Source organism: Aquila chrysaetos, chromosome 22 (genome assembly GCF_900496995.4).
Source record: "Aquila chrysaetos chrysaetos chromosome 22, bAquChr1.4, whole genome shotgun sequence".
NCBI classification, from domain to species: domain Eukaryota; kingdom Metazoa; phylum Chordata; class Aves; order Accipitriformes; family Accipitridae; genus Aquila; species Aquila chrysaetos.
In genome coordinates, this window is record NC_044025.1 from 8,888,341 (window position 1) to 8,903,584 (window position 15,244).

At 40.1% G+C, this 15,244-nt stretch overlaps 1 protein-coding gene across 1 annotated transcript in view; it reads left to right on the top strand.

Moving 5' to 3' along the window:
• Positions 1-15,244, top strand: part of ATP10B (ATPase phospholipid transporting 10B (putative)) — a 56,240-nt gene that overhangs the window by 6,572 nt on the left and 34,424 nt on the right. Inside the window, exons 2-4 of the mRNA XM_029998516.1 lie at positions 6,533-6,737; positions 9,860-9,945; positions 12,690-12,796. Of these exons, the coding sequence (XP_029854376.1) occupies positions 6,533-6,737; positions 9,860-9,945; positions 12,690-12,796 (398 nt within the window). The remainder of the gene's footprint in view (positions 1-6,532; positions 6,738-9,859; positions 9,946-12,689; positions 12,797-15,244) is intronic.

Below are 15,244 nucleotides of genomic sequence, written 5' to 3' on the forward strand. Positions count from 1 at the left end.
TACTTTTTACTTATATTAATTTTATTTCTTCATTTGGTACAGGTCATTATAAAATTGAGACAGAAATTAAAAATGTGAGTTAAAAGAAATCGAAAACCTTGTATACGGACATATAATACATTTATAAAGTTCTGGTACTTACTTAAAGTTCACATAAACTTGAATTGATTGCTGTGCTGGTTTTGGAGGGGATAGAGTTAATTTTCTTCACAGTAGCTAGTATGGGGCTATGTTTTGGATTTGTGCTGAAAACAGTGTTGATAATACAGGGATGTTTTCGTTATTGCTGAGCAGTACAGCACAATTACGGAAGTTTGAATATAGGCTTCTTTTATCACTGAGAGAATAACTTCCTTGTTAGGATGCTATGGGCAGTTTTGGCACATAAAAAGGTAGGACCTGTTGCTAGCATTGAGGAATTTGGAGTGCCAAAACAGTATAATTAAAGATGAATTTTATTAAACTTCAGAAAAATTTCACTCCCGTTATCTTTAAAAGATGCTCATTGCCATCTTAAAGTAGTATTCAAATCCTGAGAGAGAGTTTAGGGCTACGCGGAAAGACTAAAGCTGCTTGCTAATGAGGGCTTGTTACAGGACTGGCCGCTGCGAAATGACATCATTGATGCTGCTGGGCTGATGTCCATGTCACAAAAACAACCTTCCCAGCCACTGTAATGGTAACATGGCAGAAGCAGGTGATGAATTGGCATGGACAACACAGTACCTTCTCATGGTCAGATAATATCTCTAGCTCAGGAATACTATCAGCCAAGTTGTGCTGTACTCTGACCTATGGACAGCTTTCAGAAATCAGTCCCTTTCCAGTCTAGTGCCTTCTTGAAGTCTTAAATCTGCTCCTTTGTTGTCAGTTTTTCAAAGTTTTATGACAGTAGCTCCTAACTGTGAGGTCATGGCCACAAAGTGCTATTTGAAAACATTTTGTGAGGTTTTTCCGTATAAAAGCTGGTGTAATCTTTGATAGTATAAAAATGTGGGGGATTTCGATTTGCACAAATAGACTGTAAAGGGTAAGCAGCTGTGTGATTCTACCTGTTGTCTGTGTAGAACTGAGAATCTCCGAACATTAGAATATTTTATAAAGTAGGTGATGCTTGAGGGGTCCCATTTTCAAATATAACATTCTAGTGAATTTATATAACATAACGTACAAACATTTGCCTTTGTCTATTTGTGACACTGATATTTTTTTCTAAGTGTTATAACTTTGTGGGAATTTAGGGAGTGAAAGGTTGAGCAAACAATGTCTTTACTTCAAGCTGCAAAGGATCCTGAGATGGAGCTTGCAGTAATTCAAGGAAATAAGACTCACTGAACTAATTGGTTGATATGATACTTCTAGGTGATAAAGATTTCTGAAGATCTTTCTCTAAGACAGTCTAGGACTCATAGACATGCTGTGGAGTGCACATGAAAAATGACCTTTATTTAATCTCCTCTGGGGAGCAGACCAATAATTTTTATTTGCTCCCATTCACCATCCATTTTGACCCAGTTTTTGTTTGAGATTTATCTTTATTGAATCCAAGAACATGAAATGAAATTGTTGACACAAAGTCAATAATTTATTCATGTTCCCCCACAATCTCCAGCCACAGCAGGATTTTTTTATGATCCTTTCTTCCCAGAAATGACTTCATAAAGTCTATTTCGTTCGGGCCTTTTGGTCAGATATGATGAGTCCAATAACAAATTCTGGCAGACTTCACTTCGACTGTTCAAGGCTAAATGCCTCTTTTTGTCAGCACTATCCTCTGATGGGCATTATCATGCTACCCATTATCCCAGGACAGCAAGGGAGCACTTTTTAAGTGCGCTGTTGATAAATTGACTGGTAAAGGAGAGAAGGTACTGAGAAACTTTTATCTTAGATCATGCCTTTGGCATCCCACAGCCCTGAAGTCCCACAGAATCATAGAATGGTTTGGGTTGGAAGGAAGCTTAAAGTTCATCTAGTTCCAACCCCCCTGCCATGGGCAGGGACACCTTCCACCAGACCAGGTTGCTCAAAGCCCCCTCCAACCTGGCCTGCAACACTGCCAGGGATGGGGCATCCACAGCCTCCCTGGGCAACCTGTTCTAGTGTCTCAGCACCCTCACAGTAAAGAATTTCTCCTTTACATCTAATCTAAATCTACCCTCTTTCAGTTTAATTCCGTTATCCCTTGTCTTATCACTACAAACACTTGTAAAAAGCCCCTCTCCAGGTTTCTTGCAGGCCCCCTTTAGGTTCTGGAAGGCTGCTATGAGGTCTCCCCGGAGCCTTCTCTTCTCCAGGCTGAACAACCCCAACTCTCTCAGCCTGTCCTCATAGGAGAGGTGCTCCAGCCCCCTGATCATCTTTGTGCCCCTCCTCTGGACCTGCTCAGGCAGGTCCAGGTCCTTCTTACGCTGGGGGCCCCAGAGCTGAACGCAGTACTGCAGGTGGGGTCTCACAAGAGCAGAGTAGAGGGGGAGAATCACCTCCCTTGACCTGCAGGTCACGCTTCTTTTGGTGCAGCCCAGGCTACGGTTGGCTTTCTGGGCTGCAAACGCACATTGCTGGGTTGTGTTGAGCTGCTCATCAACCGACACCCCCAAGTCCTTCTCCACAGGGCTGCTCTCAAACCACTCATCGCCCAGCCTGTATTTGTGCTTGGGATTGCTCCAACCCATGTGCAGGACCTTGCACTTGGCCTTGTTGAACTTCATGAGGTTCACCGGGGCCCACCTCTCAAGCCTGTCAAGGTCCCTCTGGATGGCATCCCTTCCCTCCAGCGTGTCGACCGCACCACACAGCTTGGTGTCGTTGGCAAACTGGCTGAGGGTGCGCTCAATCCCACTGTCCATGCCACCGATAAAGATGTTAAACACCACCGACCCCTGAGGAATGCCACTCATCACTGGTCTCCACTTGGACATCGAGCCGTTGATCGCAACTCTTTGAGTGTGACCATCCAGCCAATTCCTTATCCGCTGAGTGGTCCATCCATCAGATCCATGTCTCTCCAGCTTAGAGACAAGGATGTCGTGCAAGACTGTGTCAAATGCTTTGCACAAGTCCAGGTAGATGATGTCAGTTGCTCTTCCCTTATCCCCTGACGCTGTAACCCCATCACAGGAGACCACCAAATTTGTCAGGCACGATTTGCCCTTAGTGAAGCCATGTTGGCTGTCACCAATCACCTTGTTATTTTTCATGTGCCTTAGCATAGTTTCCAGGAGGATCCGCTCCATGATCTTGCTGGGCACAGAGGTGAGGCTGACTGGCCTGTAGTTCCCCAGGTCTTCCTTTTTTCCATTTTTAAAAACAGACATCAGGGTGGTTGAAGTCCCCCATGAGGACCAGGGTTTGTGAACGTGAGGCTGCTCCTATCTGTCTATAGAGGACCTTATCTGCTCGGTTTTCCTGGTTGGGTGGCCTGTAGCAGACCCCCCTCTAATGTCACCTATCCCTGCCCTCCCTTTAATCCTGACCCACAGGCGCTCGGTCGGCTCCTCATCCATCCCCAGGCAGAGCTCCATGCGCTCCAGCTGGTCACTGACATAGAGGGTGACACGGCCTCCTTGTGTCCCCTGCCCGTCCTTCCTAAAGAGCCTGTATCCTTCCTTTCCAACACTCCGGTCATAGGAGCCATCCCACCACATCTCTGTGATGCCAGTAAGATCACAGCTGTGCAGGCGTGCACATGTCTTTAACTCCTCTTTTTTTTATTCCCCATCCTACGCACATTTGCATAGGGGCATTTAAGCTGGGCCCCTGATGAAGCTGACTTACTGGCTGGAGCAGCTGGAATTCCTTTGTGCTGCTATAAGATTCAGATTTCCAGCTTTCCACCTATTGTAAATCACCACATTTTGTTTATTTTATTGGATAAATGTGTTTGCCCTTTTTGTATGTTTCTCATCAGACCATCTTAGATTTATGAAGCTCCTCTGTTTATTTAGCAGCCGGAACTTGTGCTATGAACTTTAATCATTGAACAGAAAATGGGCAGTGTTCCCAGTTACAGGAATTGCTAAAAGGAAACTGCTTCATTTGAAAAAATCTTGTTAGACAACCCAGCCAGTGCTGCTGTGGGGTGCAGCAGGTTCCTTGTGAAGTATTTTTCTTCTTTCCATCCATTGGTAATTCTCTACAAAGTTGTAGAAAACCTTTGTACTGTAGGAAATTGTTAATCTTACAGCTCCAGCTGAATGGCTCTTTCAGGAAAAGAAAATGTGTTTCTTTACCAAATTCAATGCTCGTTGGGAGAGAGGAACATTCTGTTCACCTGACTGCAGGTTTGGGATTCTAGCAATTCCTGAACTCTAGACCTGTGCTAAGTAAGACTTTTCCTCTGATCTGAAAGGGGTCATTTGGCTTTTCTGACTCACCGTCTCCTCTGTAATTAGTGAATGGGCAGAACCTGAAGCTTTATGTGTAATGGATGTTTCATAAGGAATTATTGAAAAAACATTACAAATCTGTGACTACTGTGAGTTATTTCTGCTAACCTGGTTTCTTTAGGCTGATGTGGAAGACAACCAGCTGGGCAAGGCCCTTCTATAGCATTTTATGAGCAGAAAAAATCAGAAGCGTGTTCAAGAAACTTCAGAACTGTGCAGGAGTTGACGTACAGAGAGGTAGGATTGCCCTGCAGAAGGGCAAATCATAGCAAACATTACATGAAAACTATACACAGCATCCAAATGTCTAGGATAGCCAGACAAGACATCTGCTTGCTCTAAACTGCTTTTTTATGTTTTGAACAAACAAATTAAGAAGTTTTACCCGGAAAGTGTTTGACATGGGAAGGATTCATACTTACTTAGTTGATTTGCTATATTAACATTAGTATCTACTTTGTAGAGCAATGAATACTCAACACGCACCTGCTTAAATACTTTTCAAATAGAAATTGAGCTGGAATTTTTTTTTAAATGCATAGTAACATCAAATTAGCTTACAACAAACCTCTGTTCTTCATTGTGGTCTTTCATGTCTGTTGTTGAGAAAAAAGACATGCAGATAAGTCAGACAAAACAAGAAAAGAATGAAAAATTCAGGAATGAAAAGCTAATGTAAGAAGGAAAAATTATTGCTACAATACCATTATTTAGTAAGCACCTCACATCTAGCATTAAAGGGATTTAAATAGTTAGGTTGTGGGGAGTTTGGGGCATTCTTTTTTTGAATAAAAAGTAGATACCACTGGGAAATGCACAGAATTTAACTGCATGCATAACCTTTGCAGGAAGCTGTTATTTCATGTTGGTTTACAGATAAGGGTATCAGCCAAGTGCAAGGGTTTGCCTGACAGCAAGCATCGTGGCTGGGTCTCCTTTACAGAAGGCCAGGAAAGTAGGTGAGCAGGAAATAGCCTTTGGCCTGACTCTGAAGCAGTGCTTGGATGCGTGAACTGTAGCAAAACACTTTATCTGCTATATCACTACTCCCCGTCTCATGATACAAACACTTAATTGAAAGACAGTATTCTTCAGGCAATAGATGAGGATGATTAAAAAGTTAAGCAAAAATGAGACTCTGAGTCATTACAAAAAGCCTTTTACTGTCTGTGTGGCAATGTATCATGAGCATTTTCCCTCTTACAGAGCAAGGCATAAGATGATTCAATTATTCATATTGAAAAAATAATTTCCTCCCAAAGAGTTAGAGGAACTGGGCTATTGTTGCCCATGTAGTTTTCCCATTAACTAGTTTTAAAGCTTATTGCGCAGGTTTTTGTTTGCTTAGATGATTGAGAGCAGTTAAAGGATCAATTATTGAAAATGTAATGTCAAAAAAAGCTTGCTATTTCCTGAACCATTGAGCACTGATTTGTTGATGTAATAGTAATTTCTTTTCCTTGAACCCCATGGGCTCTTTTTCCTTTCTTCTTTTTTTTTTTTTTTTTTTTTATTTAGAAGCTCTTTGTTTCTTACCTTAACTTTTCCATTAAACTTGAACTCTAGTTGCATTTTTTTTGCTTAATATTAAGGGGTTATTTATCTGCTGTTCTACCTTTTGAAGTTGTTTCTGTGCACTAAGCTCAAGATTTGTAATTACCTTTCGAGAGTTACAAACTGGAAAGACCTGAAGCAAGTGTAGCTGAGATATCAGTTTCCTTCTGTCAGGATCCATATGCTGTTGTTGGAAAGTATCTGAAAAATAGTCACATAGTCAAAAACAATTAATATTTTTTGGTGAAATGTCTAAATTTCTTGAATAAGATACTTTAAAACACCTCTGTTAGTCTGAACAACTTTCTGTCTTTTGCTGTGGAGATTATAGGGCTAATGCTAGAATGAAAGAGAACTTTTGTTGTAGTTTCTTTTTATTCCGTGTAAAGACTTTATTTGAATGTGATATATGGTGAAGTGACACTATGAAAGTGTCTAACATTAATTTCTAGCTGTTGTGCTGTGTCTTTTAAAAAAAAATACAGCAATGTGTCACCACCCCCCTATTTTCTTTTTTTAAAGCCCCACTAACCAGGAGGCCAGCCTTCCTAATGTCGCTATTCACCCATGACATGTTTTTAATGCAACAGGGAAGAACGTGCTTATGTTGAGAAATGCTGGAAAGATGTCCGAGTGGGGGATTTTGTGCAGCTGCAGTGTAACGAGACCATCCCAGCCGATATCCTACTGCTGTACTCCTCTGATCAGAACGGGATCTGTCACTTGGAAACTGCCAACCTCGACGGGGAGACCAACCTTAAACAACGACAAGTTGTGATGGGGTTCTCCAGCCAGGTAAGGCTGCTGAAAACGCAGCCCATGCCGTGCGGGGCTGGTCTGGGCCCATTTGCACACCAGCTCCAGCCATGAAGTGCACCGGTCCTGACGGGCTGGTTGCGCTGGTGCAGCTATGGAAGTGTTTTGCTGTTGGAGCTAACACCTCCTACGGAAAGCAGCCGCTTGTCCTAAAAGATCTTTGTTATTCTGGCACAGGCTCATTTGCTAGGCAGGTAGATGTATGGCAGTTCAACTAGGAATTGCTCTAAGGCACACTAAGTTGTAATGGAATCTTTTATAGGAGTATAATAAGCAATTGAATAGGAACTCGAGGTAAATTAAAATGCAAAAAGTTAAATAAAAGTTCTATGCTTGACATCAGTTTGGCTGTTAGCAGAGATTCAGTTTGAATGCTTAAAATCACCATTTTTTTTCCATAGGCCGTATCATTTCCTTTTTACACACACTTTACTGGTATGTTCTCTTGAGTCATGTTTGATAAACCTGAAGTAAACAAGAAAATATGACTTAGGGGGAGTTGTATTTGTTACATTTTTAGATATCTTTTCAAACATAGCAGGGCAGTTTTTCAAATAACACAGAACAAGTTTAAGGAGTTGTAGCATGTGAAGAGGAATATTTTGTTCTGTTGGAATCACTCCAGCAGACAGGAAATCCAAAAACCTGGCAGGTAATTCTAGGAATTACGTCCATTAGTAGCAGTGCCATTAGGAGGATCTTTTGGGGTTATTGGTGGGTGGGACTCTGCTGCCAGTGAGCGCCCAGATTAATTAAAGTACACCATTTCCATGGCCAGTTGTGGTCAGGTACTGTACTCCAATGTTAGTTGCTCTTTGTTCAAATGAAAATCACTTTGCAAGCACAATTAAGGGCTTTCTCAGGTTGTGGATGTTGTAGTATAAAGCATACCTTTTCCAGCGCTTTCCAATGATGATTAGGGGGAGTTTTATTTCCTGAGAAACACTGAAAATTTTTAACATGTAGAGGTTTAGAAAAAAAACCAATAAACTGGTTACTTAAATAGAAAAAATAAAAATGCTGCATTTGTGTCATGTAGTCATAGCATACACATTAGGTTTTGTATTTTTGCTTTTTGAGGAAAAGAGAGTGCTCTGCTACCATACAAAATGCAAACTTTTTGCCTCAGTCATTTATGGTATGAGGAAGTCTTTCTTTAAATCAGAAAATCTCTGCATGCTGAATTATGCTTCAGACTGCCTAGTCACGTTTATTTTCCTTCGACTTTGAGGTTTTGAACTAAAAAAACCCCAGTGCACTAAGTATCGTATGTGCAGGTTTTAGTGTGCCAATTTCTTCCTTGTTCTTTGAGCTTTGTTTATTCCTGCAATTCACGTGCTGTATAAAACTTACTCAGATTTAATGGTGTCTATAAAGTGTGACTCTATAAGGAGGGAGGAAATACGTATGAACTGGGGTTAGTTCTTTGGTTTAGGATATCCTTAGCAACATTGAATTTACCTATCTGTAAAAGACTGAGAGGAAGGATTATTATTTTTTTCCTTTTATGCCATTTTCTAACTTGAATTTTCAAATGTAAAATTCTTGTCATCAAAAGAAAAAAATTTGAGACAACAATCATCCTTCTATACCCCTTTCTAGTGAGAACCTATTAGTTTTCTTCATTAGTAATCAGTCCTCCAGGCAGCTTTTGCATCTTCCTGTTCTGTTGTACAAATATTTGTAGCACAACCAAATATGCACTGATTTTCTTCTTGAGTTTACTGAGTTGAACAAGATTTAGCAGAGATGAACAATATCTCTTAAAAGAGATTCTAAAAATATTCAGCCACACGGGTCAGAAGGTATACAAAATGCCCTTATATTCATCAAGCCTTTATATTTCCTCCAGCTTTTTTTTTTTTTTAGATTAGATTCTCTACTTGCTTGTACTTAGATATTATATATATATTTAAAACAAAAAGAATATATGTATTGCTCAGGAAAAAAAAGAACAGGAGAGAGAAAATAATGTAAAAATTAAAGCACAGTGAAGAAAAAATTGAGACTTGAGGACTGGCAGGGTAAGGAAGTCGTCTTGCAGTCTGGCAAAGTTCTTCTGAATTCCAATGAAGGATTCCCAGGATTTTGAGTTTCTGAAGGAATCTAATCTCTGGAAGTCTCTCTTCATGTAGAAAAAGGTAGGGAGGCCCAGCAGCAGACTTGATTTCCAGCTTTCCTAATGGGAGGAGTTTAGATTAAAGTGAGGTCTTTTCAGTTTTTTTAAAGATTTTATGGCACAGCAATAATGATTCTCTTTCACATTTCTCACATCTCATTTTTATTACATTTTCTTAATCTAAAATCAAAGTTTTGTGTATTTTTTTCAGTTAAGAAAAAAACACTACTTATGACAGTCAAGTACCACTCATGCTGTCTGCTTTCCAGACTGCTTCATGCAGTCCAAAACCCAAGCCTGTTTCCTTGAACACAGGGGAAATCAAACAAAATTGTGTGTCTCAGTTCAGCTCCAAGCTCTTTTTGAGTGAGCACTTAGCCTGAAAAGCTCTGTCTTGTTTTGTCTCTCCCAGGGGTTTGGACTTATTCTACTGCCTTCCCTCTTTTGGGTTTGTTTGTTTGTTTGCTTGTTCATCTTGGGGGGTATTTTTTCTTTTGCTATTAGTCTTGCTTTTAGTCTTATTTGAATGTGATATGTTTATTCAAATGTTTGGGCTCCTATTTTATGATTATACTATCCTGGCTGGTAACGTAACTCTTCTAACATATTTCAAAATCCCGATAAAACCTGAAATGATTTTCATTTGAGCTTGCTTTTGGTTGAAGGCTGTTTTCCTTTCGGAAACAATTTGAACTATTTGTTACATTGACTTTAAATTAAGACAGATGTTTTCACTAATTGGCACCTGTGATGTCTTGTTCAATACACAGCATTTTCTTCATTTCATTTAACCAGTTATTAATCCAAGAGAGGAAAATCTCAGCTCTTTACTCAGCCCCTCTGAGATAAACTCCCTCTGCCTCTCCTCATAGTGCTCCAGCCCCCAACTATCCTGGTGGCCTATATTTAGCTGCTCTTAGTGTTTTGAGTTTCAAGCACTCATTGGATTTGACACTCATTCTCAGTGTGTTTCCTCTTCCAGAATACTTTGTTTGAACCCGAATTTTTCCAAAACACCATCATCTGTGAAATGCCTAACAATGATCTCAATAAATTCAAAGGGTACATGTAAGTATTTGTTATCCATAAATATATTTTGTATCTGAACTTTAATATTTCTCTTGGAGGAACTGGATGGAAGGAACATATTTTGCAAAAATTGATGTATGTCACTATTATCTATTCCTGGATTCAGGAGTCAGTATAAAATGTAGACTGGAAACTGTTTTGAGGCAAGGCAGAACCAAGGCTTGACATTGAATTTGCGGTTGTTTCACACAAACTGTTCTCAAGGCTGCAGCTCTTTTCAGAATTCAGACATAAGCTCATTTATGTTTGACCTGAGGGTTAGGCTAGGCTAGATTTTAAATCTAAATCCTTCCTAATGTTTAAAGATATTCAGCTGCATGGCTCTAGTTTCTTCATATTTACAGCCACAGGGAAACGGTATCCAGGATCTAACAAACAAATCAGATTTTATCCTTACAGCTAGAAAAAGCAAGCAAGCAAGAAAAATCCTACTGAACCAATGTGTTAGACTAGTATAAAAAAGTGTTTGGGTTTTTTTAGTGTAAGCCTATGCTTGTGAGGAAAAAGCCACATTCTCTGTTCCTTATGTTCTTCCTTCATTAAATAATTCTGGCACAGGCATAACAGAGAAATCTATACTAGAAAATTCAGCAGATTTAAGGCCATTCCTTGGCTATGAGGCCCATTTTTATGGCACGGCTCATGTCCTAAAATTCTCTTACCCTTCAATACAGGGCAGCTGTTTCCCAAGGCCCTCTTCAGAGCGGTCACCGGTCCATGCTGATTCCCACACCACACCAGAGAATTGTCCAAAATACCTGCTGCCCCAGACCAAATGCATGCCCCACGTTATGTGAATAATTTAACTGTGTGAACGTGCCAGCATCCCTATCCATGCCCCAGCTTCTGTGAAGTTTACTAGTAGCTAAACTAGGAGTTAATGTCTCTGTAAGAATGCAGTGAGAATGTTGCACCTGAGGTAGCTGAAAACAGCCGATCCTCTGACATGAGCAAACCAGAGGGTTCTAGTCTATTAGCGCTGGCTGTGCTTAATCTGGTCTTGAGAATTTATGCCCTTTAAAAATGATGCCTCTATTAGCAATGCCATTTCCCCTCTACTGTGATATCTTAAAAGGGAAGAAAAGGTCAAGTTTGTATTGATTACTGCCTGTGATTGCTGGCTTTGAGGACCACTGGGTATAATCTAAATTACAGCAATCCTTCCAATTAACCTGCTCTAATATGACACAAGAGCACTGAGATTATAGAAACGTGGGTGATACGTCATAAGAAAACACACGCAAATACACACCTTTAGGACCCAAGACTGGCTTCAAAAATCTTCAAATCTCTGTTGAAAGTCTGTAAGAGAAATCTCTTTCAGAAATGCTTATTAACTTACCTGCCTGGTGGAATATGGAATTAGCTGCCTTTCTCTCCCTGCTTCAGGGGCAGACGAAAGAATTTGCCAGTGAAAATTACTACTAACAGTGGAGTTTCTGTCTTTGGTCTGCTGTTATTTGAGCTATTTTGTAAACACAACTTACTTGGAGCAGGTTACATTTTTCTCCAAGAAACCTTAACAAATTTTTGAGGCTCTATTGCCTTGCTATAAAAGGGTAGCAGTACTCTCTCTGCTAAAAATGATAAGAAAGAAGCTAGTGACATCCATCTGACATGCCTGACCACAGCAAATTCTGCTCAAGGGGATGCAAGAAGGCTTCTATTTAATGAGTTCACCAAGGCTGAATCTAGATTCCCAGAAAAACAGCTTGCTTTCATTATTTTTTACAATTCTACCAGCTGTAGGTTGTTGGCATCCAAACCTTTTCACTCCTCTAGTTTGATGTCATGTAATCATGTGCAGCTGCACATAGACATAGGACTGTATTTAGCCCTGAGACAGCACCTAACCTTGTCTTCCATTTAAGTGATGCTGCAGTTCACTGGTAAATGCAATGCCAAATATCAAATAGAAAGTAGTAAAAGATACATAGACTAGAAAAAAATCTTTTTCTGATGCTGATATTTACATAACAAAACCAGATGGAGTGACTGAAGTGAAAAATCTCAGCTTTGGTAAAGATCTCAGGAGGACCCTACCAGAGTGTATAATAAAAACTGTGAGCAAAAGTACTTTTATGCTTTCATTTTCAGAACCAAGTAACAAATCGCCTGCCTGATGGAGCACTGACCTTAAAATTTCCATTAAGCTTTCATCGGTCTCTTCTGCTAGCAGAAGGATCTGGTGTGCGATGGGACACCTTCAGGCAGGATGAAAAGTCCAGTGTGAGAGTGAGGAGGAGAGCCTCAGCCTAGAGACTGTTCAAGCAAACTGAGGTTCACAAAGATGAGAAGCCCTTTGGTGGCTGACAGAGAGACAGAGGCTCTTACATGGTGCAGATGTATTCATCTGAACCTCTAGCAGAAGGCAAACCCAGCTCAGGTTTCTAAAAGAATTTCATCTGAATGAAGTCGCGTAATATATCTTGGCTTCATTTATGAGATACTGAACCTGTCAGATAAGGTATCAAGTGAAAGCCAAACTTCCTTCATATTGACATCATGATACACACACCATGCAAGTTGTCTTTAAAAGAGATAGTTGGGCTTCTCTGTAACTTCTTACTGGAGTCTTTATTGAAGCTGCGTGAAATACAAGCAAAATAGGGCCTTCACAGTTCCTTGATTTCAACTTGAAACAGACACACACACAAAAATTTTGCTTAACAGTATATTAGAATAGAAAAAGGCATTGCTTTATTTTATTTTCTTTCTTCTAGGGAGCAGCCAAATCATGAACGGATTGGTTTTAACATTGAAAGCCTCTTGCTTCGTGGATGTACAATCAGAAATACTGAGGCTGCAATAGGAATTGTTATATATGCAGGTAAGATGTAAATCTAGGTAAACATAGAATTTCCCTGTAAATATCCTTAAGTAAATACATGTAGTCTAATATTGCACCAGAATTTGACATTTTGTTTTAAGAACTGGTAGTGCATGGGAAAATTACATAACTTTTTGAAGAAAAGGTATTACTCATCCAACTCCAAAGCCAGCAAGTCTGTGCTGGGTGTCTGGCAAGTGACAGTATCCTTGTGTATGTCAAATATCTTGCTGTCTTTGAAATATCTTGCAAAAATATCCAGACGAGTAAAAAATTGCTAAGGTGAGTTGAACTCTCATCTCTGCAGCTCTGATTATAGTACTAATTCCATTAGGCACAAAATCTACACGGCTGTGCTAAGGGAGGTCTTACTGGCTCCTCAGGGTAGAAACTGATGCAGCTGAAGATCTACCCAGAAAAAAAAAAAAATAAAAAAAAATCACAAAGCCAAGCTGTGCCAGTGCCAGCACACAGGAGGCAGTGAGAGCTGCAGCTGGAGGTGACAGAAGAGGCAGCAGCAGCACAGGTTTGTGCTGACATAGACATATTGTGTCCATGCAACCATGAATTTCATGCAGTAGAGACATGAACCAAGCAAGATAGTGTCAGTGCCCAGATCAAATGCAACGGTGCCAGATTCAGCAGTGGGTCAGTTCATCTTTTTCTCAGCATCTTTTACTTTTGGAATGTTACCACTGCTTTTACTCAGTGAGCATGATTTATCATTGGCTTTGCCAGCTGTGCCCTCTTCTGCTTCAGAAAGAGTGTATCAGCTACCCTCTTTATTTGTAGATTAAATAAAAGTCAATTTAAATACAACAATTAATCATATTATTGGTTATTTTTACCTTTCCATTAGAGTCATTTCACCTGTTTTATGTCTAATCAGCAGCAAGGGGTTCAAGGCTAAGCCACCTAAGAGAAAATAGGAGTCACCGTCTTTTCATGAGTCAGCTTAGACTAATCTCCACAAACCAGATTATTTTACCCGACAATGTACCATTTTATTTCACTACTGCAGAATTGGATTCTAAATTACTATAGCTCCCATGAGTTTCCAAAGTAGCCTTCACTTTGTGGGTCTTTCATTGCCTATCTCTCTGAACACCACATGTAAGGATGGTGCCTAGCAGCCAGAGGAGGAGAGCCAGAGCCGAACTCATCACCCATGTTTTTGGAAGTAATTACTATATAAAAATCTCTGTAGCGATCATTGCCTATAGAATTGGAGTAACTTGTCTTCCCTTCTGTTAGGATTCCTATTTTTCTTCTCTTTAGCCAAGATTTCCCAGTATCCTTTGACCACCAGCACAGATCCTAACGTGGATCTCTGTTAATGTTGCTTAAGCTGCTAGTAGCAAAGGTTGGTGTTTTAAAGTCATTCTCAAGATATGGTATCTTTGATCTGAATAAGTCTTCAATTCAATTTCCAACTGACATCTTATTAATGTCAGTATAAAAGTTTATTCTTTTTCTTCTAAAATTAGAGTCACTTGAGCCAGTACCATCTTAATTTCTAGGGTTCTTTGACATTGATTATACTGTGGCTTTTAATCGTGGTCTGTGACCTTTTCTGAACAATCAAGATCAGTCACGTAATAAGATGGCACATTCTCCATTTTTATAACTCTATTACTCCTCAAACTTACTTTCTAATGGAAGCCTTTCTGAAGAGTACAGCCATCACTTAATGTGATTTTTTAGCCTGTGCAGTTCTCGTCTGACCCAAATATGGTTATACTTTTCATGACTACCCGAATGGTTCTACACAAAGCAATAGCGCTAATGCACAAAAACCTCATTACAGAGCAACAGCCAATGTAGTTTTCTCATTGTGATAGGGACAGCAGCAAGAATTGTATGCTTTCCAAACAATGAAGTACCAGAATGAAGTTTTAGATAAGCCCATCATCATCCGGAAATAGAGAGACAAGGTACTGGTGGGGTGGGTAGGTAAGGTGCTGTGTTGCACAGCATATGAAACTGTGAGGACTAGAAGAGAACAAAGTAGTTTGTTCCTCTTATTTCTGATATTCTGTTTCTTGCAAGGTGGTATCTGTATTACAGATATGTCCTTTTTCTGTTGGTCAGCTGAAGTGGAAGGGAATGATAGAGCTGATATTTGGAAAGAAATCTCTTCCCATTTTCTTCCTGAAATAAATCCATCAACATTTCCTTGAGGGTGTTCTGGGAGGGATTAGAGGCTTTTGTCTTGTTTTGTTTTCAACACAAAAGATTCCATTAAGCCTGGCATAAAACAAAAGTGAGGAACAAGATTCACAGGGCTGCTGGAGGAGCAGAATTGCAGGCAGCAGTACCCTCCTTTTCTGTGTAGCTTGGTGGTTAGAGCATTTGTTCACCGAAGGGAAGACTTGGGGTTTGTTCTCAGTTCTGCCTGCATGGGAGTGAACGTACACCTCCTGCTTCACAAGTTGTACTCTGAATACC